Source organism: Vicia villosa, linkage group LG3 (assembly GCF_029867415.1).
Source record: "Vicia villosa cultivar HV-30 ecotype Madison, WI linkage group LG3, Vvil1.0, whole genome shotgun sequence".
Taxonomy (NCBI): domain Eukaryota; kingdom Viridiplantae; phylum Streptophyta; class Magnoliopsida; order Fabales; family Fabaceae; genus Vicia; species Vicia villosa.
The window spans coordinates 32,085,554-32,109,720 of NC_081182.1; the positions used below are offsets into that span (position 1 = coordinate 32,085,554).

The window sequence follows — 24,167 nt, forward strand, 5'->3', positions numbered from 1 at the left end:
TAAAACCTTGCCCCGCCCCGCAAAAAAGTGACGGCGGAGCGAAAAAAGCCCGCGGACATTGAACCTTTTATGCCTAAAAATAGTAAAATTGTATGAAAAATCCCATGCCCGCAAAAAAACAAAGTGGAGCGGAGCGGGCCTAAAACCTTCTCCCGCCCCGCGAAAAAGTGCGTGTAAAACGGACTTTCCCCGCAGGCCGGGCCCATTTTGCCACCCCTACTGTATATTCGATGAAAAGATTCATGACCTATAAAAAATAAGGCAAAGGATAACTGCAAATCTCATGTAAACATACACAGCCTAAAAGTGCATGTTCATGATTAAAACAAAGAATGGCCTATAAAAGCTTTGCTTTGAAAATTACAATAGAATACATTTGTAGAAAATGTATATATTCATGCATCGTAGTGGTTCTTACACTAATTGGTTCTTACACTAATTGTTTTATCAATTGAATCAATCTTTCTAATTTTACTAACAACATTGAATACTACAAGAACTCATTCAGAAGGCTGAACATATGTCTAATCTACTATAGTTTTAGTGGAATTGATCTATGATGTCTAGATAAACTTCCTATAGCATAATACACAACAAGGGTACTTCCATTTCACGATTTGAAAAGACCTGTATACAAATGAACAGATATACATCCAGAAACAACAAAAAAAGATAAGAAAAAGAATGAATCGCCTCCGATGCCCTGTTGCGCATTCCATCTTTTATCAGAACATTTCGCCACTCTTGGGTGGTTCATATTCGACTCTTCAATTCATATAAATCTTGTAACAGACTGCTATTGTTAGTCTCTCATGTCTCTGATTCATTGAAAAACACATGAAAATCCGTATGAACAATCTGAGAAGATTTCAAAATGAATCCATATTCCGAGAAACCCCCGAGGTAATAAAGGGAGTCACAGTTGCTTTGAAATTTGACCTCCGCGTTATATGAACAACCTTTGTCACTCTCAAAATGCATATGTACATGATAATTCATTAGTCACTTCCCCTGCTATGTCGATCTGAAAGCAATAGATTAAGGGAATTAAATTATGGACATGAGTATCTCATGACATCAATTCATATAAATGAGGAAGAGTTTATCAAAAACCTGATGTTCGTTTCCCTTCCATGGCTTCTTTCTTTTCTTGGCAACTTGAGCATAGGAAAGGTCCATCCCAGGGGCGCGGTTTCCCTTGGTTAGGCGCACCCTCGTGTACTGAAATGCCCTCCCCGGGTTTAATCTCTACTTGACATACTGCACACATGAATAACTTGAACATGTTGCAGAGCGGATATTTTGTTTCAAACCTGCAGCTCAGACAAAGATGTTTCCATGTCAAGAGAGACAACTAGAGAGCCAGCTGCAAAAATTAATGACACTAAAAACAAAACCAAACCTTTCTGAAAGCATGGCAGATCCTTCCTCGTATAATTCCCGTACCATATCTGGCTCAACGTATTCTTTTTCAATATATGAAGATGGCTCAGAGGACTTTTTCCGAAAAATGGCCTTCAACATTCCTTTTACCGGTCTCTTTTGTGTTGGTGCAGAAGTAGGTGGCTTCTCCTGCGGTAATATATCAACCACGATGCAGGTTGTGTCATCCCTAAGTCCCTTTGCTTGCAAAGATTCCTACAGAAAGAAAAAGGACATGAATAAACGGTAGAAATAAGATAATCCACAAAGTGACAAGGTGAAATTAGAATATTAAAAAATTCTTCAAAAGATGTCTGTTGAGCATACTTTTACAATATGTGGTGCTGCAGCCTCCGCTGACATGCCACGACAACAATCAAGGACAGCTTCGGCAGATAGAGCATCCCAGACTCCATCACTGCAGATAATAAGTCTTCCTCCAGAAGTGGATATCTGTATAAACCAAAACAAAAGGGGGAAACAAGGGATTAGAACAATCAAGACAAAAAATGTCTTGTGAATTCCCAGGGAAAATGGTTTAAAAGTAATTAGAACATCCTATCAAATATTAAATTACTTTTACACAGCTACTTCGTTTTCCATTAAAATACTTCCATATTTATTTCATCAAATTACTGTTCAAGGGTACTCATTAGTTTTGAAAACAAAAGGCCTTTTAAAAAGGAATTAGTCAATCTTATGAAAAACCATTTTAAAAGGGTAGAAAAATCATGCTGTAGAGAAACTATGGGCCCGTTTGTTTTGGCTTTTTTTAAAAATGATTTTTATAGTGTTACCAAATTTTGTGCAAAAAATTTTTACAAAGAAATTTTTTATAAAAGGTTCAAATAAAAATTTTGTTTGAGTAGTTATTCTTAAAATGTGATTTTAGGTATTTCATCTATTTATGGGGAAAAAATTTGGATATCAAAATTTTAAAAAATCACTTAATTTTGAAGCTATTTCAAATAGATTTTCATAAAAATCATTTTTGAAATACAACTTTTTGAAAAAATTATGATTTTGACTAAGTTTTGGTCTTCAATTATGTATGTTTATGTTATAGGATGTCAAATTAAGTGTTTCATTTTAGAAAAAACGAATATAAAAAAATTTGTAATATTTTGAAAAACGGTTTTAGAAAATCTATTTTCAAAAATACAAAGAAAAAATCCATTTTTTTAAAATTGAAACAAACTGGCCATATATGTGCCTTTGATACAGAGATTAAAACAAATATAAAAATAAACTTAACTAGATAGAGTACTTATATACAATAAAGTAAAATTCAGAAACAATGGCAATGTGCAAGGAAAGCATTGACCAACCTTCACTTGCTTTACATATGGTACAGGGACAATAAATTCACCAACATCCATATCACCAATGGATCGAGAAAGACACAGGCCACCAGGCCAACATCTCAACGGGCCAACCTATGCAGCCATTAACCCAGTCAGGCAAATAAATTTGACACATACAAATTACTGCTAAAAAAATACTAAAGAATCACAACAGGAGATAATCTAAAAGATTATCAAATATAGCCAGTACAATACAATATCAAAAGCGTAAAAGGGAAAACGTTTTCTTAAGATATCATAAAATGTAATGACCAAGGCCTATGTGATGAGTAATTTTAAGTGAAAAGACACAATCCTATGACTAGCAGCATAGTAGAGTCAATCATTTTGCCTCTTGATTCTCCAAAGTACGATTAACCTAAAATCCTTCTGAAATAAAAATAGTATTACTAAAGGCATCAAATCCATTCTACAAGCCATTGCTTTGTTGTTTTAATTTTAAGTGGTCACAGTTTAGGCTGTATTTTCTTGGGGGATTACTGTTGAAGCCTATATAGGTAGTCAATACCATCAGATAAAAATAGATAAAGTTTAATGTAAATGTACCTCTGCACCTCCACCTGTATTTAGCCGACCAACTTCACCCCCACTAGAAGTGATGCGCGCCCTCCTGATTAAAGAAATGAAATGATGAGACTTCACTACAATGTAATGGAGCAATTCCAGACAGATGTTCATAAAAACATTCCAGTAAAAACTTACTCCTCTTCATTGGTGTCTAGTCGATGATCTGCTGACAAGTAATGAATCCCACCTTCAGAAGGTTCAAGTATGCAACGGGAATCACCAACTGATGCAACTGTTATAACCCATCCTTCTATAATCACAAAGGTTACCGTTGTTCCTGATGTTTTTGCTGTAAGATAATATATGCATATCAACAAACACATCAAGAAAAAAATAAGGATGAAAAATTTATATTTCAGAAGTACAGGAATTATCAATCATGGCTCAGATGGTATGTTAAGCTCAAGCTGCAGAAAATGCAAATCACTACTTATTTTTATTTTGACATGCGCAATTAGATAGGTAAAAAAAATAAACGCTGCGAGAAATAGAATACCAACAGAATTTAGAAAATTATAATCAAGGTTAAAATACTGCCGTTCAGTATGCATCTGCTGGTTTTTGTCCCTTTATTCTTTTAACTTTTCTACTCTGAGAATTGGGAATAAATTACTTTGATAATATTGTTATGTTATTCATATGAAACCATTCTATTCAGTATTCAGTAGGCAAGAGAAGAAACAACATGTAATAAATCATACCTTTTTGTTGAAAATCTTTATCAGTTTTTACAAAGCCAGCAACCAAAGCCCTCGGCAATGCTGCTACCCACTCATCTCTGTTGAGATCTGGGGGAATGGCACTTAAAACATTGTTCAGAAGATTCTCCTTGGTATAAACAGCAGCAGCAGATCCATTGTGTCCATCAAATAGCTGTAAATTTTCTGCATCAGAAAATGCAAATGCAAAAAGGAATACAAAAATAGAAACCAAGTAAAGAAAAGTATGGTATCACTGAGTCATAACTTTGCATTCGCAACATAAAAGGCTACCATTATTCATGGTATCCAACTAATAAAAGTGAATTAGGATGAAACCGAAGTTCATTATCTTACAAATACATCCAAACAGAAAGCATTCATAAAACAAAACTATAACATGAAAACCATTGCTTAGAGTCCAAGGGGATTAATCCCACCATCCACTTGCAGTGGCCCATTTAAAGCCAGAACAAAGTTATGTACGAACTGACCCAACAGAGAAATTGTTGGCACCCAACAGGATTCGAACCTCAGACATTGAGAGAAGCACACTCTCAGGACCCAGGCATTCCCCAACAGGCCAACCCTTTGTAACTCAACAAGTTTGACCGATTCACACAGATTTTGATAAAAGAAAACTATGCTTTGAGCGTCTACAAAATCATGGTGCCCGTGTGCCACCATGATTTTACCAAACTCAGCCAACCGAAAAACATGCACAACATAGTTCAGCTGCTTTTTTTCTCGCCCAAATCATATACTTTTCTCAATCATCATCTCATGCAAAGATCATATGTAAAATAAAACCCAAAAGAAACACATTGACATTTGATGCCTCTGAATAACATAAACAATCCATCAAATTATAATTCAAAAAGCATACCCCAAAAACAGAATATGTAGAAACCCCATCTGCAACCACTCTTTGTCGTTCGGTCTTTATCAACGTGAAATCCTCTCCTTTCTTGTTCTCGCTAGCTTGGCTATACACAACAACCAAATCCGATTTCTCGACTTTTTCGTTCGCCAATTCACGCTTCAAAAGCACTGCAAGAGGAACGGTATGGTGTTGATGTTGATTTTGATGTTGATGTTGATTTTGATGTTGGTGTTGGTGCTGGTGCTGGTGCTGGTGCTGGTGCTGGTGCTGGTGCTGGTGCTGGTGCTGGTTTTGATGTTGATGTTGGTGTTGGCGTTCATTCCGACTAGACATTGTTCCCTCTAATCAACCTCAATTTCTTCAAATAAACACAACCAATATCAAACACAACAACAACAATCTCTGCTTGAATTTAATAATCCTCCACTCTTGGTAGGTTACAAGTTACAACAAAATCCTAAAATAGAAAAACAAATCAAACAAATCAACGATCATAAACATTAAATTAACTAGCACATTATGAAAAAATAGATCGCAATGTATAATATAATGCAAAGTAAATTAAAATAAGGCTATGGTAATTAATGAGATAGTTAGTTAAATTATATAAGGAAATGAAAGAGAAGTTACTTGAAAATGGAAGAAAAAAAGAGAGTAGCAATCAGGCGCGAAAGATTTGAGATTCGTTGAAATGCGGTTGATGAAAAACGTGGATCCCGGCGTTCTGCAAAACTTGCATCGTAGAGAGAGAAGCAGAAGAAATGAATGAATGAACGAAAGAGGGAACGTTCATTTTTTTTCTCGCCCCAAAAAAACGTAAATAAAGAGAGAGAAAGAGAGAATGAGTTGGTCAAAACGCAGCGTTTCGTAGCTCGGCGCAAGCTATTTTTTGGAGGCACCAAGTTACCGTAGGGCCCGGTCAATATCAATGTTTTTATTTTTGTTTGCATTTTTCTTCACTAAAGATGATTTAATTTTGGACTTTATATTAACAGTAATTTTTTACTTACTTTAAAAAGCAAAAAAACATTCAACACCTTGTCAAGTCTAGTCTATGTAAAAACTACAGTGGTGGTACTGGTAGCATTGGATATCTAAATTCAACAATGAGAGAAGAGAATTAATTGGTCCTACATTTTCTTTTTTGGTTCCTCCTTATCCATACAACGAGGTGATTGGCTCATCATCTCAGATAAAATACTAGCGAAAGGGTGAGAATGAGAATAAATTCTTGATCCTTGTTGTAAAGTCTGAGAATGTGACTATTATAGTTTGGGTTGGATTCACTTTATGAGTAATTTATTATTGTTCCGACCAAAACCTCGTTGATTTGGAATACCCGCAATCATCGGTTATTGCCTAAGACAAACGAGTGCCGTGCCGCTTTCGAATGGGCGTGTCCACACTCCACTCGCAGCGGGTACAGAAGTTTGTATGGCAAAATTGTTACATAAATGTTTGCACATTTGATTTTCTTTCTTGTATTCATTCCATTTATATTCATGAATATTTATACCACAAATTAATTTATTTTATTTTTATTTGACAAAAAAGTTAAGTGGAGTACTACTCCCTCCGTCCCACAATAGCGACTCATTTGGAATAAAATGATGTTCCAAAATAAGTGATCCATTTCAATCTTCAATAAATTTTTTCCAATTCTATCCTCTAATTATTAAAAGTTTCATTATTCCCAATATATAATAAGGGTATTATAGTAAAAATATTATTTTCTCTCTTCTACTTTTAACCACTTTTTTTAATCTGTGTGAAATGGTGGACTAGGTCATTCATTGTAGGACGGAGGAAGTACAGTAAGACACGAGAATTTTTGTCAATATCCAATGTTGGCACCGAACTTTTCTTGGATCAAGGTGAACAAGCTTTGGCATCGTGTTCAAGATGAGTTTAAAGCTTTTGTCATTTTTTAATTAAATTGGACCCCTCGTTGTCATCACAATTGAGAGAGATGTTGGACCAAATAATGACAATTTAGTGAATCCATTGTGTTAATCTTCAGAAAAATTATCCTACTTTGAAGTTTTTTTAAAAATGAATATTTTCATTATTGATATCTTATTCTAATTATTCAATGTTATATAATTTTTTAATATTATTTTATCTTTAAAAATTTTAAATTTTTAAATCAATTATCACTAAAATTACCAATATTCAATTAAAACAAAAAGTACTAAAGAATTTGCTTTTTTTTATTTTAGGATTTTAAACAAGGGTAGTGGAAGGGGTCGGGTCTGCTCAACCACTTCATTTGATCCACCATTTTTTAATTGAACGGACCAATTAAAACTGCTTAAAAACATGTTAGATGGATTTTGCCAACAAATTTTTTGTTAAATATTTTTTATTTTAAATAAAAATTTGACAATGCATTAAGAAGCTCGAATCACTCGCTTTTTTTTCTCTTTATTGATAAAAAAAGTGGAATTTGAATGCTTACGTCTAATGTCACCATAAATTAAAAAACTTGTTTTCATAGTGATAGTGATGCGAATTACGACTATGAAAACCATTTATTTATAAGATATGAATTAAAAAATTTGAAAAGTAATAAAATAGTAAACTTTTTTTTTATCATTGTTTAGTAAAATACTACGACTTTTAAATATTTTATTGTCTAATGACTCTTAAATCTGAGTTATTGTTTGGAAAGTAATGCAATATGGAATAAAAAAATCAAGTATAAAAGTTTGTAAATAAAGTAATAAATTATTTAAAAAATTGTAATTAAAATAGTAACTCAAACAAAAAAAAAGATTAGCGGTCCGGCCCGCAAACCAGCCAACTTATTATAAAACGGGACGGACTTAACTTTTGAGCTCGGGCATCTAAGTTGGTTCACCCCGTCCTGCCCCACTTTTGAACGAGCTTAAAAAAGACGAACATAAACGGCGCAGACCGCCCACTTTACCACCCAAAATCAATCTTAAGTGAATTTTGAAGTGTTTTCTAAAATTTAAAGGTGTTATGAACACACAAAGTACAAATATTAAACATAAATACTCTAGTAAATTAAATTAAATTCAACAACATCAAACATCAACAACAATTCATTAATATGAATTAAAAATATTGATTAAATAAAAAAAAACATGGAAGAGAGAAAATATTTATTTCATTATATTTGATCATACACGTCATGATTTCATAAAACGTTTTGAAAGCAAACAAGCTTGAACAAATCTTATCAAGATAATGTCTAACTAGATTTATTCCAAGGAATGATATTGGTCAGATATTAAAAATATGATTGTCACATCATCGTCATTTAGAAATTATATATTGGTGAACAAAACACATCATCGTCATTTAGAAATTGTATATTGGTAAACAAAATACATTCATCTAAGTTAGTTAACGATGGCACTCAACACTGATTATCCTTCTTATATCGTGGTTGTTGAGACAACGGTTTAGTTGTTCTTTCATATCAAACAGTATAACATCGACATTAATCTTAAACAAATGGGAATGAGTCTACTTGACGAAGTAAATTGCGGCTAGTTTAGAGTTTATTTTGATTGGTTATCGGTACGAGTTTAATGTTTTGCATTGTGAACTACAATGAACTAAACACGTCAAATTATACAAGTTTTTATGCATTATAGTTAACAGAAACTATCAATGTGATCTAGACACACATATTCGACAATCATGCATGAATTCTATGCAATTGTTTGGATATTTATTAAAATGGATATTAAAAGTTTTGGGTTTGGTTTTTGGAGAAATCTGAAATTTAATAAGGGTGGCACTAAATTTTCAAAAAACTACAATATGGGAACGGGGATGGCCCCAACTTTTCTTTAAAATCTGGTATATAGTGCAAGTGTACCAGATTGTTAAAAAATATCCAGTAGGCTATTTTTTATTAACATAAACATAAACATAACATAACAAGACATAAATCTAACATAACATAATTTTATCATCATCACTAGGGTGTTGGGACGTGTCATCATTCTCAAAATATCATTTGTTGATCTTGCAAGTGTTGCATCCACCTCGATGGTATCTTTAGTTTCGTAATGGGGAATTATAAGCCACATTGTTCTTGCATATTCTTCGGTCTTGAGCTCAAACTTATTGCCAAGTATATGTGTCATTTAAGCCTAGTAGACTGTAAGAAAGGGATTTCAACACATCTTGGTCAAAATGTTGCAAGTGCCGCTCATACTCAGCCATTCATTTTAAATACGTTATTTTTCCACAAATACAAGAGTATTTCTTATTTATTCTCCTCAACAGGCACCTTTCTTTTTCCCCAATGTTTTTCATAACATGATAAGTACATAAAATATGGGCTGGGGTTAGGAAAACAACTTCAATGATATTCATCAAATCAAGTTCTCCATCACTCATCATAACATGAACAACTTCTTCAACTTCTCGAGTGCCCATATGAAATTGGCTCCCCATTTCTGTTCCAAGAAAGTAAACTCAACAGAGTATGTCAACTGTGTTGATGTAACACCCGCAATCTCAAGTGGTGGAATCCAATACCTGTTGGTTCTATATGTGGTGTCAAAGATCAAAATCAAATGAGACATATTAGAAGCTTCACTGAATAATATATATATATATATATATATATATATATATATATATATATATATATATATATATATATATATCTTGTTTTGTACAGTTGCGTGATACGTGTTAGATTTTAAAGATTATGATCTTTCAATGTACCCATTATGAACATCGGCGTCATATAATACTTTGACATATCATTTACAATTTTCGTTCCTTTGGTTTTAAATGAATGAGTATATAATAGTCGTTAAAAGTCTTTGATAAATCATGGTTGTGAATATCACATCTAACCTTTATGATCCAACCACCACCACTTGGCATTGATTTCAACTAAAATGGCACTTGACCCTTTTACTACAAGTGACTGTTGAATTTTTGGCGCTCTTATAATTTCCCCCTCTCACAACTAAGCATTAGCTTGTCGCACCTGCCTCTTGACCTGATAGAAGGCTCATACGAATTAGAGATCAACCCACATGAATGAAAGATTATGTTCCAAATTAAAATGTTTTAAGACTTTTATTAGTATGCCTAGTTGTTATATGTTTAATTTTCTTCAATTGGGCCTGGCCCATATTCTGACCCAGCACACTTGTTATGTATTTATAGTGCTGTTGTTCAATGAAATGGTAGATAATCATATTTCAGAATTTTATGTTTTCTTGTTTTGTGTTTATTTCAATGGTTAAACCCTAGTTTGATAAAATAGTTGGAAAACCTTTTCTATCATAACCCATTTGTTGTATCATAATGAATGATAACTACAATAATATCATGTTGGTGACAACATTTTGTGCCCAATATAATAATTATGTCTGGGTCAAAAATATCTACCAAATATAAGATAAAATAAATTAATAATAGAAATAAATAAGTTTATAAAATTCAATTGATAAAAAAAAATACTAGTAAAACATACCTCTATAGTGGTGCCGCACTATGCAAATTTTTTTGGACCTCCATCATTCCCATCTTCATTCATATAAGGTAACTAAGAAATAGAATTAAGCTTATCAGATTTATGAGTGAGTTGAAAAAAATTCAATTTATATGCGATTGCATGCCAAAATTATCCAAAAACTCGATTGAAACACATACTAAATTTATTACTTTACTTAAAATATTAGATACAATTTCAAACTTTTCAACCAGTCAATAATATGAGTTTCTACCAAATTTTTGGAAGATACAAAAGTTTTGGAAAAAAAATTTAAAAAGGCAAATTGTAAAAAGGAATAAAATTGAATCTTTTTAAAAAAATGTAGGGATTAAGATAGCTAGTTTGATCCAAAAAAAGATACCTGGTATACCGAATTTTCAATAATTTGATTTATATGCAATTGCATGCCAAATTTTTCAAAAATTCGATTAACACACATACTAAATGTATTATTTTATCGAAAATGCCGGCTCCAATTCCAAACTTTTCAATTAGCAAATACTACGAGTGTCTATCCAAATTTTGAAAGTTACAAAATTTGGAAAAAAATTTAGAAAGGTAAGTTGTAAAAGGAATAAAATTGTTTTTTTTTTTTTTTCAAAAGTTGTAGGGATTAAGATCATTTAAAAGAACATAATTAAGTTTATCGGATTTCCGAACATGAAAATTTTGGTACACAAATTTTTTAATAAATTCGATCTATATGCAATTGCATGCCAAATTTTTCAAAAACTAAAACTAGATTAAACACACATATTGAATTTCCTACTTTGCCTACAATGTCAGCTACAAAATTCCAAACTTTTTGATGTGCCAATGCTATAAGTTTCTACTAAATTTTTGAAATTTACAAAAGTTTTGGGAGTAAATTTTAGAATTACAAAAGTTTTGGGAGTAAATTTTAGAAAGGTAAATTGCAAAAGGAATAATTTCTTTTTTTTATTTGTAGGCATTAAAGGTAGCTAAAAAATAATTAGGCTTATTGAATTTATAACGGATTTATAAGTGTGTTTGAAAAATCTAGTATACTTAATTTTTAATAAATATGATTTATATGTGATTGCATGCTGAATTTTCCAAAAATTAGTTTAAAACACATTCTAGATTTATTACTTTAGTTAAAATGCTTGGTAGAATTCCAAACTTTTTGACTAGGCAATGCTATGAGTTTCTACCAAATTTTTAGAACACAAACATTTTTTGAGTGAATTTTAAAAAGGTAAATTATGAAGGGAATAAATTGAAATAAAAACTCTTTTTTATAGTAGTGAACGACATGTAATTGTTGAATTTTATAAAATGTGAGCAATTTTAAAATTAAGATGAAAATTCAATTTAAGACAACAATTATGTTTTCCTAGTCTTTGCTAGGGTTTGAATTTCTTCTCTTTTGAAGAAGCCCATCTGCTTTCTTATTCCTGAAGGTCGGTCTGATCATCTGTATTTCTAAGGAGCATGTCAAGTCCTACAATGGAAGGTTTGTCGATGAATGAGGAAGGAGAATAAGAAGGTTTTTGCTTCGATGTGGGGGATGAGAGTGAGGAGTCATGTGATCTACGTTGGTGTTTGGTGGGAAGGTTTATTTATGATAGACCTATACATGTTCGATCTATGAAGGTGAGGGTCGCGGATATGTGGAGACCGCTAAAGGGAGTCACAATTAAACAAGCGAAGGAGGTATTTTTCTTGTTTCACTTTGCCCATAAGCTTGATATGGAGGCGGCATTGAATGGAGGTCCATGGACTTTCGACAGTCACTTGCTGATCATAGAAAGAGCGGGAGTGGGGGTCCAAATCGAAAACATTCCCCTCTTTTATGTGGAGTTTTGGGTATAGGTTCATAATCTCCCGGCGGGATTGATGCTGGAGAAGGGGGAAAGCAATGGCCAAATTTGTAGGCACATTTGTGGAGTATGACAAGAATAACAATTCTAGCTTTTGGCGGCAGTACAGCAGATTGAGGGTCAAAATAGACGACCGACAACCGTTGAAGATAAGAACCAAAGTCAAGAACAAAGGAGGTGAGTGGTGTGTGGTTAACTTTAAGTATGAGAAACTCAGTTAGTTTTGCTTTGTGTGTGGACCACTAGGACATTCTGAACAAAAATTGCTTATTGAACAACAATTGCTTAGCTAAAGCGGTCAATTCTTAGACTAGGCGTAGAATTTTTAATATTATTCTTCCTTATATTGAACAACAATTGCTTATTGAAATGAATTAAGTTTGTTTCGGTAAAAAAAAATAATCTTTTGTATCAACAAAAATAAAATTGTACTTTTAAAAAAAAATTGAAGGGTGTGTGGGGTAACCGGGTGTCGTCCAATCATCATTACCGTAGACTTATTCCTTATAAATTATAAAAGAGTTAAACATCATTTTGCCTCCTATCATTTGAGGTCAATCCCAAAAATAACAATGTAAAAAAAAACACAGATTTCATCCTTGTCATTTAAAGATTCTTTCATTTTGGCCCCTCAAAAGATTTGGTCAACAAAAATGTGACGTGGTAGTTTTTTTTCTTCTTTCTGATGTGGATGCCTAAGTGGATTGATATTTTATTTAAGTATTATTTTTAATTCCACGTTGAGATTTTTATTTTATATGAATTATTGGTTTAAATGATAAAATACTAAAAAATTGCAGATAACGGGAGTTGAACTCACAACCTTTACATTTCAAACGTTTTTTAAAACTGAACTGACCAAAAATAATTAAATAAAACTAAGTTAATTAAAACTAAACTAATTAAAAACAAACTAAACTAAACTAATTAAATTAAAATTAAACTAAATTAATTAAAACTAATGTATGCTTTGTTTATTTATGTTGTCAATTATTTACTTTTAACATTTATATTACAACATTTACCGAAATATATTAAATTTTAAAATATTTGTTAAACTGAAACTAATTTAAATTTTAAAGTAACGTTTAATTTAATTTAAACACTTACACAAAGTTTTTAATTTTTATTACTGAGTTTAATTTAATATATATACTAACGTAAATTTTAAAATAAATTAATATATTAAGCTGAAATTAATATAAACTAAATTAAAATAAACAAAAATTAATATAAATTAAATATATTAAATTGAAATTAAATTCATATAAAATAAACTGAAATATATTACAACCTTTACTGAAATATATTAAACTTTATAAACACTTACTAAAATAAAATGAAATTAATATAAACTAAAACTGAATTAAAATAAATAAATTAAACTAGACAGAAATATATTAAACTAAACTGAAATTAATTAAATTAAAACTAAATTAAAATAAACTAAATTTATAAAATTAAAATATAATGATATTAATTTAGTTTAGTTTTTTAATTTTAAAATGTGTTGATTAAGTTAGTTTTATAAATTTTACGTTAAAATGTGTTTTTTTAACTCAATTTAATTAAGTTAGTTTTAATTTATTTAGTTTAATTTAAATTAATTCAGTTTTAATTTAATTAGTTTAGTTTAAATTTAATTAAACTTAGTTTTATTTTATTTAGTTTACTTTTAATAAATTGTTTTAATTTAATTAATTTAGTTTAGTTTTAATTAGTTTAGTTTAATTTTAATTTAATTAGTTTAGTTTAGTTAAAAAACAGATATTAATTCATATAAACAATAAACTAATGTGTTAATATATATTTAGCCCCCTGGGCATAAATACATGTGGCATTAAAATTAATAATAAAATAATAATAAAAATGTCCAGTGGAATTAAAATAAATAAAAAATAATAAAAATGTCACCTGTGCCATCCACGTCATTAAAAATAAAAATAAAAAATAAAAAAAATTGCCACATCAGACTTTTTTATGAGGTGGCGTGAAAAAGATTCAAAATCAAACTTCTGAAATTTTACGAGTAAAACTTTTTTTTGGCAGGGGTTTTTCAACTACACACCATATGGCAGGGGGCAAAATAGGTATTAACCCAACAAGAAGTACTAGCAAAGTGGAAAAGGAGGTGCCCCTTTATCTTATCGTGCATGTGCTGGGTTTGAATCTTGGTAATGCTAAACTTTTGTTTGATTTTCTTAATTCTGACCACTTCAAACAAAGAAGTACTAGCCAAGTGGAAAAGATAATGCACGGACAATGTAAAATAATTTTACACTGTCATCCAATAGAAAGTTATTAATTAGTCATGTCATTAAATTATTTTTTAAATAAAAGAGTGATTTAATTGGATACATAGTGGTGATTGGTTGACAGTGTAAAAATATTTTACACTGTCAGTGCATCATCCTTTTTCTCTAATAAAAATAGTGTTTTTAGAATAAAAAAATATGTAAAAGTTAACGTATCAACGCCACATCATTCATTTTGCTGACTTTTTAACAGGATTGTTTTTAAAATTCATCCTAAATGACAGGAGGCAAAATAACCTCCCATTATAAAATGATAAATAAAATAGCATACCCATTATTTAACTCATACACATTATATCAATTTTTAACGCTATCGTGGATGATAACAATCATGACAAACTAAAGATTTTGAGCAATGTTGACAACAACAAATAAACAATTAAATCTAAGGACTAGTTATTGATGATAACCTAATCAGCACTAAAAATCAATCAAATATAAAAATATAAGAGTTGATGCAGTCACCATATTTTTATTTAATGTTAGACTATTTCTCCACTTACTCACACTTACATTATTATTCTAACACTCCCCCTCAAGTACAAGTCCACAACGTTCCCCCACTTACACTTTTAGTGTCGTTACCTCTTTTTGGACAACAAGGTACTTTTTCTTGAGGATTTCGATACTAGTTTAGTCGGTCCCTTTATCGAACTAAAGGCTCTGATATCATTTGTTGGAGGAGTTATTAGGAAGCATTGATACAAAGTTGACGATTATGCACCTTTGTGAGAGACACACTACTTATCCACCTAAAAACCTTAAAGTTTTAGGTGAATCAGTAGTGTGTCTCTCACAAAGTTGCCTAATCCTACACTATGTATCAATGCTCCCTAGTGAAAAACTCTCCTCAACAGGGATGATCGTCTCGTATAAGTCAGCCCAACAAAACGTCGTAAAAAATAAGACATAACGGGACAAACATAATTGATGGTGCAGACATGTATCATTGATTATCCCGCAAATAAATTACGATGGGATAGACCCGTTATCACAACACATTTTAGGCCTAAAAATATGAAAGTTTATGTTAACGACTACGCCCATAAAAACCCGCAAAAAAACAAAACATGACAGAACATATACATCAAAAAATACAAGTCTAAAACATTCATCTATCGTATAAAAAATGCGGGCACAAGAGACATTTCTGACGAGTCAGACCCATTTTACCACCTCTAATCTCTAAAGGAAGTGAGTGGCTGCTACTATGAAAACGTATGAGATGAGATGCTACATGCTTTTCCAAGCTGTACCTGACACATCTAAGCAAGTGTTGCTATCAAAAAAATATACATCCAATTCCAAATACGCGTCTAGCCCCCCATCACATGTGCTATTTTGAGCAATCATGGCCATAATCAATAATGAATTGTTTTCCTATAACAGTTTAGTTATTATACTTGTCGTCCAAGAAAATACAACAGAAACTTGACTAACATCCAATTCCAATTCAGGGAGGTAAATTTGTTTGGAGGTGATATTGTATAAAAGGGTACAAAAATCATTAATGATTGTATGATATATTGATATATCTACCCAACTTAGGAATTTCAATTGGATTAGAAGGAAAGCACATGATGTGACGCGTTATTGACCCATATACCCCATGTGCTCCCAGACTGATTTTTCTATGGTATGTGCTCCTGGTTTAGCCAGAAACTGGGGCAAAGCCAGCTAGATATTTTTTCAAGTCAACACAAGAATATATTTACGTTTCAAATATTGATTTTTAAAGTAAAGAAATATTTAAGATCATAAGGAATAGCTCTAATCATTCATTTATACATATGCAGAAGAGTTCATTTCACATGTAGGACCTCAAAATAGGTGACATAAAAACACAAGTTAGACACCAAACTATTACACCAAAAACTGAATCCAGGACGAGCATATTAGAACCTGCAACACAAGAAAAATAAATAAATAAAGGCATTTAGGAGAGAGCACAAAATAAATGTTGCACTCCCATGCCACTCTGGCAGTATCTTAGAAGAAATCTGGAATTAAATTATAACAAAAACATAAAGTATCGTTTCACAACCTCAAGACGCGGATAAGAACATCGATAATGACAAAATGGAACCAACTATCAATTTGAAACCCCACACACAATACCCACATGTCTCTTTAAGATTACACATATGTTCATATGAACTTTTTTTTCAACCACATAGCAACAAGACATGGTGTGATAGGAAAGTTGGAATGAAGCCAGAACTACTTTGTGTGTTTAACCTAACACTAAGCTTGGGAAGCAACCAAGAAACTCAAGGATTTCTAATAATAATGAAAATGCATTTGTTGTTGTAATGTACATCAAGAAAGTAATACCTAGATTACTGCCTCCCATCTCCAACTACAGTTTCACTCAAGCTGTTTAACCTCTGAATGAAGGACCATTCACTCTAATAATGTACACCTGAAAGAAAAGTTTAACAACTACATTATTCAATAATTAATATATGGGGAATAGCAAAATTGCTAACTATATGAATTCCAGTTTCAGAAAGCATATAAATTGCATTAGCATTTTAGCAGCAATTTTTATTTCATTAAATATATTTCACGTTCAATGGTCTTGGTTGAATGGTCTTGCCAATGAATGTTGTACAAGTAATTACTTTTAAAAATTGTCAAAATTACAACATTTCTTTTCCAATTTTAATTTTAGTTAACAACCCATCATAACATTTGAAATATCTATAATGGTGTACACTGATTAGTAACAGCAGCACACAGCACATGGGCTGAAAAATGAAACATATATTATAAATATTTAAAAAGGTGTCAAGAACTCCATTATTAGCCACATGCATATAACATTCATCTTCTTTTTCTTAACACTCATGAATGCTCTCGTGCAGCCCATTAGCATGAATAAAATAATAAATGTGGTGAATGTGTTAAACACCAAGGCATATGAATGAGCAAACAAATCAAAATTTAATCACCTTAAATGTAGTGCGTTTAACTAATTCAAAAATTATAGCGTCCCCGTCAGCAAGTTTATGAGCAATAGAAAAACCTCTCCATCCACCGCTAAGTCCTGTTTTTTGAGCCAAATATGTAGCTGGAGTCTCATTTCCATCCTCATCAATCAAAGTCATCACTTCGTCCTTTTTTGGAAGGTTTTTCCTGCAGAAATGAACTGGAAGACCCTGTTGTCAAGAATTGCAAAATGATTAACCAACCAATTATAAAATGTGGCAGTAGAATTTTTAGTTGTTTGTCAGTGATATTGAATTGAAAGGGGTAGTTTAATTAAACAAGTACAAGGCTCTAAAATTAAAAAGTAAATCGATGGAGTAATCATTACTACAGTGATATTGTTTTGAAAAAATATCCACTCTTATGTATTCTTTGCTTCCTTTGTGAAGAGTGTTCCTCTAAAATCTTAGTTGTGTGTGATTTCCCAAACAAAGCACATCGTAAGCTATTGAAAGGGGTATATATTAACAGTTGAAATATAACTAGCAAGTGACTGACTTGTTTTTAATCCATTGTACCATCATAATCATTATGGAGTGATTGGAGTCATAACTATTGATATAGTTAATTTTAAATTGACTAAAGTCTGATTCCATGTTTCATACATCAATTTTTTCACCAAGACTAGAGAATCAGACAAATTCACATGTGACTTTGCATGATCAAGTGAGATCATTCCAAATTTCAGCAACTACGTAACAACATCTTATGTCTATTTCTATCATTAAAAGCACTACTGATTGCCAGTCAAAATTACTTACTCTAAATGATGGGAGTGGAAGCAAATAATCTACTAAAAGTGGGTTTTGATAAAAGTTTCTAACATGAACAGATAATCATGCAATCGTACTCGCATAACAGTATTGAGCAGTCTTAATGTAAGCACAAAACAAGCTTTTGTTGAACATTTTTCTCTGTATATGACTCCTAATGTTATCAATAACTAGTTTTAAAATCCTACTAACATACATTAGACATCTGTTAAAAAAAACATACACGAGAAATTGAAGAAAATTCCCATGTTGATAAAATGAATATTTCAAACTACATCTTATATTATGAAAATTTTGAATGACAAAATATTCAAAGTTCGATTGCAAATGTGGAGAAAAATAAAATTGGTTTTGGAAAGCTCGATTGTAATTCTTTCACTCGAGAAAGAGTAATGAAGATTTTTAAAATAAAAGGAACAAAATATAATGTGAATTTGTGTAGCTAGATTATAGAAGAAATGAAATGGAACTTCTTAAAAATAAAAGATAGTTAATACTCACTAGTCACATTGATTTCAGAAAGCTTGATTGTGATTCTTTCACTCGAGAAAGAGTAATGTAGATTCTTAAAATAAAAAGAACAAAATATAATGTGAATTCATGTATCTAGATTATTGAAGAAATGAAATGAAACTTCTTGAAAATAAAAGATAGTTATTACTCACTAGTCACATTGATTCCGGAAAGCCCGATTGCAATAATTTCACTTGAGAAAGAGTAATGCAGATTATAAAAATAAAAGGAACAAAATATAATGTGAATTCGAGTATCTAGATTATTGATATGAACCTTATTGAAAATAAAAGATACTCACTAGTCACAGTAATGAGTGAAAGTCAATCTCCTCTCATAAATATAGAGCAAGTGTGTATGTGCGCGCGCGCGTGATCACTTGTGTTAGAGAGTACTTGAGTTTGTGATCACTTGTGTTAGAGAGTACTTGAGTTTGTGTAGTGATAGTGATACACGATTTGAATAGCATGGTACCATTATAAACTGAAATGTTATTTGATAAACAAACTGAGTTGGGTTGTTTATTGTTGTAATCTTATCTGTGACACAGTTTTATTTTCAAGAGGTTTCATTTCATTTCTCCAATAATCTAAATAGTACATTCAATCACATTACATCCATTCACCCTCAAAATTAATATTATCACTTTTAATTGCTAGTTTTAATGAGTAATCCATTTTTTATCAAAGGAACTTGAAAAAAGAGTAACGGTTGATATGTAACAGCCAAAGAGAGAATATACTTGCAAACATTGAGTAAAAAAAACGCATATAAGCTTAAATTAATAAACTGAGGTGAAGCTACCCCAACAACTTCCTTTGATTAGCATTAAAAACAATAACTAAACCAGCAATTATACACATAAAAATGAAAAGGTGCGTCCAATCAGGCAAAACCTCATTTTGTGAAAGGACGTAGCTTAAACTGAACATACACACTAACATCAAAACAAGCAACACAATTCACAAATACATCTTTTTGAATAACCTTGTAACAAATTGTGAATTTGCAATGATGCAAGTGCAATGCAGCACCAAAAAATGAAACCGAATCAACAAAAACAAAAAGCACACAAAATATATAAAAATGACTCAACAGAATGAATAATACCAGCCAGAATCCACCAGTGACATGAGATTGGAGCATTGTCTTGATAAAAATTGGATGTGGTGAGTTTAACTCGGACTGCAACTTCTCAGCCTTGACCAATGCTTCCTCTCGAGCTTCATCTGAAGCATATACACGCTTCGAATAATCCCTGAACTTATCATAACTACATCCACTGAAAAAAAAAATTAAAATAAAATTACAAATCTGAACTCCGCAAAGAATATTATATTCCGTATGTAAAGTTCAGGAGAAAAAAAACCTTGAATTTCTACTTCTAGGTATTATAACGCGATCAACAAGAATCTGTAGAAAAAAATAAAATTAGGTTAGAGAGAGTGAGATCAATGGAAGAAAAGAAGTAATGAGAGTAGATAGGTAGGGTTAGTTACTTCTTTGTAAACGGGAGCAGGCAAGTTGGCGACCCGCCCGGATCTTCTGACAACAACAAGCTGCTTCTCCGTGGTGCGAGGCTTCGACGGCGAGGGTTTTGAAATGGGAGAAGATGATTTGTGAAGGGATTGAGAAAGCTGAGTGAGATTGAGAGCCTCCATCCTCTTCCGATTCTCTTCTATTCTTTTCCGGCGACTCTCTTCATAAGATGTAGCCACCATTTTGATTTCACAATATTGAAATTTGTGAAATTTGAAACTTCTCTGCTTTCGTTTGCGTGTGCTCTGTCTGAGTAACCTCTGCTCAGAGCAGAAATAAAATGGCGTTGGTTTGCTTGTCGACCGTTGCGTTTCGTATCGCACTAAGCGCTATATATAGTGCAAAATTAAGTGCTTCAAATATTTGAAAATATTTTGTTATAGTATTATTTATATAAGAGAATCACCATTAAACCCTTTATATAAATAGTTTTACTTTTATTTTTTTTGACGATGTTTATTTTTTTACTATACTTGATTTAATTTCTATATTTCATTCATTTGTAACAAAAGAGTCTTGTTAATTTAGGTATATGTGTTTTAATTTAAATCACATGTTAAGAAATTTTCAAAAATAATAATTTTGTGTGAAAAAAGTTATTTTTAGAATTTTAAATTACTAAATGCATTGTTTTTAAGACAATGTTTATATATTAAATTTTTAATATATATTCTTAAAGTATAAGATTTGTATTTTCTTATATAATATTGAATAAAAAGACTTTCTATAAAACTCAATCATGAGATATGATTTTTTTTTTGAATAATTGTGAGATATAATTGATAATATGTGTAAATATTCTGTTAAACAATATTTTTTTCAATCTTACTTTAGGAGTTTTATTGCTAATATTAATGATTGATAAAATAATTAAATAAATTAAAATATATAAAATTATTTTTTTATAAAACTTATGATGATGTCCACGAATTATTGAATAATTTTTGTAAAAAAATAAGATATTAAAATTAGTGCACTGATAATATGAAAAACAGTTTTATGTTCTTATTCAATATAAATTTATTATTCAGTTATGTCACACAACTAGTTTGAAAATATCAGTGTGATTTGGTAGAACACAAAATAATGACAATGTAAAATTATTGTATATCCTTTTTCAAAAAAAATAAAATATTTGATACTATTGTTAAACAAAATGATTGATAAAAGTTTAACAACATTTATATATAATTTCCTTTAAATAATGTGGCACATAATCCTAATATGTTAAAAGAAAATCTCATAAAAATTTCAGTTTTAATTTTAAAAATTATTTATTTTTGCAATTTAAATAATAATAAATAACTTAATTTATTTAAATAACTTTACACTTTTGAAATTCACGTTACTTAAATTTTTTATAATTATAATTTTAAACTTTAAAATAAAAATTAGAGAGAAAACTATATAACTTTAAAATAGATGTACTAACTCAATTAAAAAACATACCATTTAATTTTTTTTTGATATTTTCACATCTAAATTTGGGTGTCAAAAAAGTGTGAAATGTAATTTTTAGGTGTAGTAGTGTATTATTGAAATTTGTGTAAGTGTATGAAGTAAAAAAGAATGAGAGAGATTGAGATTTTTTTTTTTTTTTAAAGAATTAGAGAGAGATTGAGATTTGAGAAAAAAAAATTAAAATAACCATGTTTGATAAAAAAATATACAAGAAAAACCATGTTTTCAGGTAAATTACCAAACTGTCTAGGTTTGGGACTGATTGGAAGTGAATGCGCCAGACCATTTGGCGCATATATACCCAACTAGCCAATCCATTTGGCGTAAACCCTAAAAAAAATTAGGGCAAATGGGAGTAGCCAATCCAATTGGCGCATGCACTCCTATAACAACACATAGGCGCCATTTCATTTGGCTACTATGTGTTGTGTCTTTTTTTTTAAAAAAATTTTACTTGTTTCCTGTATTTTCGCACACCGGTTCGGGTATATATCTGATAAATCGATTCTGGAAAGGGTCTGAAAAATCGATTTTGGAAAAACAGAAGAATATGTCTGAATATTGTTTGCCTTGGCAATTTCGGTTATTCACTAAAGCACAATTTATTGATGAAAAACGGAGGCAAGGTTACAAGAGGCGGTAAGCGAAACTGATACGTTGCATTAAAAAAAAAATACAGATTATACTAAACTTGCGACGATGTCGAGCCACGATTAGGGCATCTTTTGATATTGTGCCCCACCTGACGGCAAATGCTGCATTTTCGTTCCATTTTGTCGCGGACGTCCATTTCGGTTCTAATCCGTGTACTATTGGGACGCCCTTTTTTCTTTCGCCGCATTGCGTCGTTGTGCCAAACTACCTCTCCATCATACTCAGGCCAGTAATCCTCCTTGGCCACCACAGGAAACGCAACACTGTAAACTCTGAGCAATGTCTGAGTCTTGTAAATCGGAGACAGTAGTGATATAGCGTCGCAGTGGGCATACGCACATGCAGCTATGACGTGTGAGCAAGGCATACGAAAAGCTTGAAACCTTCCACAGTCGCACCAATCTTCGTCGAGAAGAACCCTATATTGTTGCCTTGGCAGTCCCTCATTGTGGTCAATTGTCTCGCGCACACTGAACGTGCGATTGAATCGGTCGAAAGAAGTCACCTGATGAGTGTTCGCTTTTGCCGATTGCTGTTGCATAAATTTCATGCAACTATCGCTTAATAGTTGACCAGCTTGCCTAACATCACCCCATCTCCTGCCTCTTGTTGAGAAGAGTGAAGCCATCCTAAAGTACGTGGCCTCCACAAGTGCTGTGATTGGAAGGTTACGGATGCCTTTGAAAACGCCATTCATGGATTCCACAAGATTAGTTGTCATATGGCCCCATCGCACGCCATTGGCGCATATGTATTATGTGTGGACCCCCAGGGGCCCACCTGGTCCCACATGGTCCCCACCTGCATGTTCTGAAACGATTCCAGGAGTTACTGTAAACCAGCATGGAGTTACTGTTAACAAGCATGCGACTGCAAAAATTTCTGATAAGATTCCTGATCAGCTTCCTGCCAGGATTCCTCCTACTCCTGCATGCATGCTACCCGAGCTGTCACCTAGACCTGAGCTGCATGCATCCCACCATGCCTTGTCACCGATAGTTTGACTGCATGCATGCCAACACATCCTGCAGAAGCAACACCAAACACTTATGGCTGTGTTGACATGTCAAGCATGCATGATGTTACCGTTTTTTCCTCATCAATATATAAAGCACTTGGAATTCTGGAGATACATCACCATTATCACTCATCTACTCTTAGAACAATCCTTTTGCAATCAGCTTACGAATTTTCAGCCTTCAACCATGTCTCTCCTAACCATGGGCGAAACACACAGAGGAACCCCCCAGAACATCGCAACCTTCGTAAGTGTATTAGTATTACTTTAAAATCATGCAACTGTCCCTGATAAACTAACTGATTTTTTTGGGCATGCTTATTCTTTTCAGAACGTTCAACGTTTTCGCACTCGTAGTAAACATACCATCGCTCCGGACGACCGCATTATACCATACCTGAACATTGCTGGTTTCGGTCCGATTAGCAGGATCGCCGAGTCTTCTATTGACCACAAGTTTGTTCTTGCTTTGCTAGAACGCTGGAGGCCCGAGACACACACCTTCCATCTTCCAACAGGGGAGTGCACCATCACCCTTGAAGATGTTCATATGCTACTCGGCCTTCCTGTTGATGGTAAGGCAATTAATGGTTGTGTTATGCAGGCGAATAGCTTATGCCAAGAGGCA

The 24,167-nt window shown here is 32.2% G+C and overlaps 2 protein-coding genes across 3 annotated transcripts; both read right to left on the reverse strand.

Moving 5' to 3' along the window:
- Positions 1-427: 427 nt before the first annotated feature.
- On the reverse strand, positions 428-5,802 carry LOC131660875 (probable protein phosphatase 2C 12). Of its 2 annotated transcripts, none has more exons than XM_058930232.1 (10): positions 5,565-5,802; positions 4,938-5,292; positions 4,055-4,226; positions 3,489-3,642; positions 3,333-3,396; positions 2,751-2,858; positions 1,750-1,875; positions 1,403-1,638; positions 1,114-1,313; positions 428-1,024 (listed from the first exon to the last, which is right to left on the reverse strand). In XM_058930232.1, the coding sequence occupies exons 2-10, from the start codon at positions 5,265-5,267 to the stop codon at positions 999-1,001; spliced, it is 1,416 nt and encodes a 471-aa protein (XP_058786215.1). In that variant the 5' UTR covers positions 5,268-5,292; positions 5,565-5,802; the 3' UTR covers positions 428-998. The 2 variants fall into 2 exon arrangements, with proteins under 2 accessions (XP_058786215.1, XP_058786214.1); XM_058930231.1 differs by having other exon boundaries at positions 4,938-5,391; positions 5,565-5,799.
- A 10,409-nt stretch (positions 5,803-16,211) lies between these two features.
- LOC131655330 (B3 domain-containing protein At3g19184-like) lies at positions 16,212-20,698 on the reverse strand. Its single transcript, XM_058925216.1, has 6 exons — positions 20,367-20,698; positions 20,237-20,280; positions 19,978-20,149; positions 17,545-17,751; positions 16,925-17,012; positions 16,212-16,492 (listed from the first exon to the last, which is right to left on the reverse strand). Exons 1-5 carry the CDS (start codon positions 20,586-20,588, stop codon positions 16,971-16,973), a joined length of 687 nt encoding a protein of 228 aa, XP_058781199.1. The 5' UTR covers positions 20,589-20,698; the 3' UTR covers positions 16,212-16,492; positions 16,925-16,970.
- Positions 20,699-24,167: the final 3,469 nt, after the last annotated feature.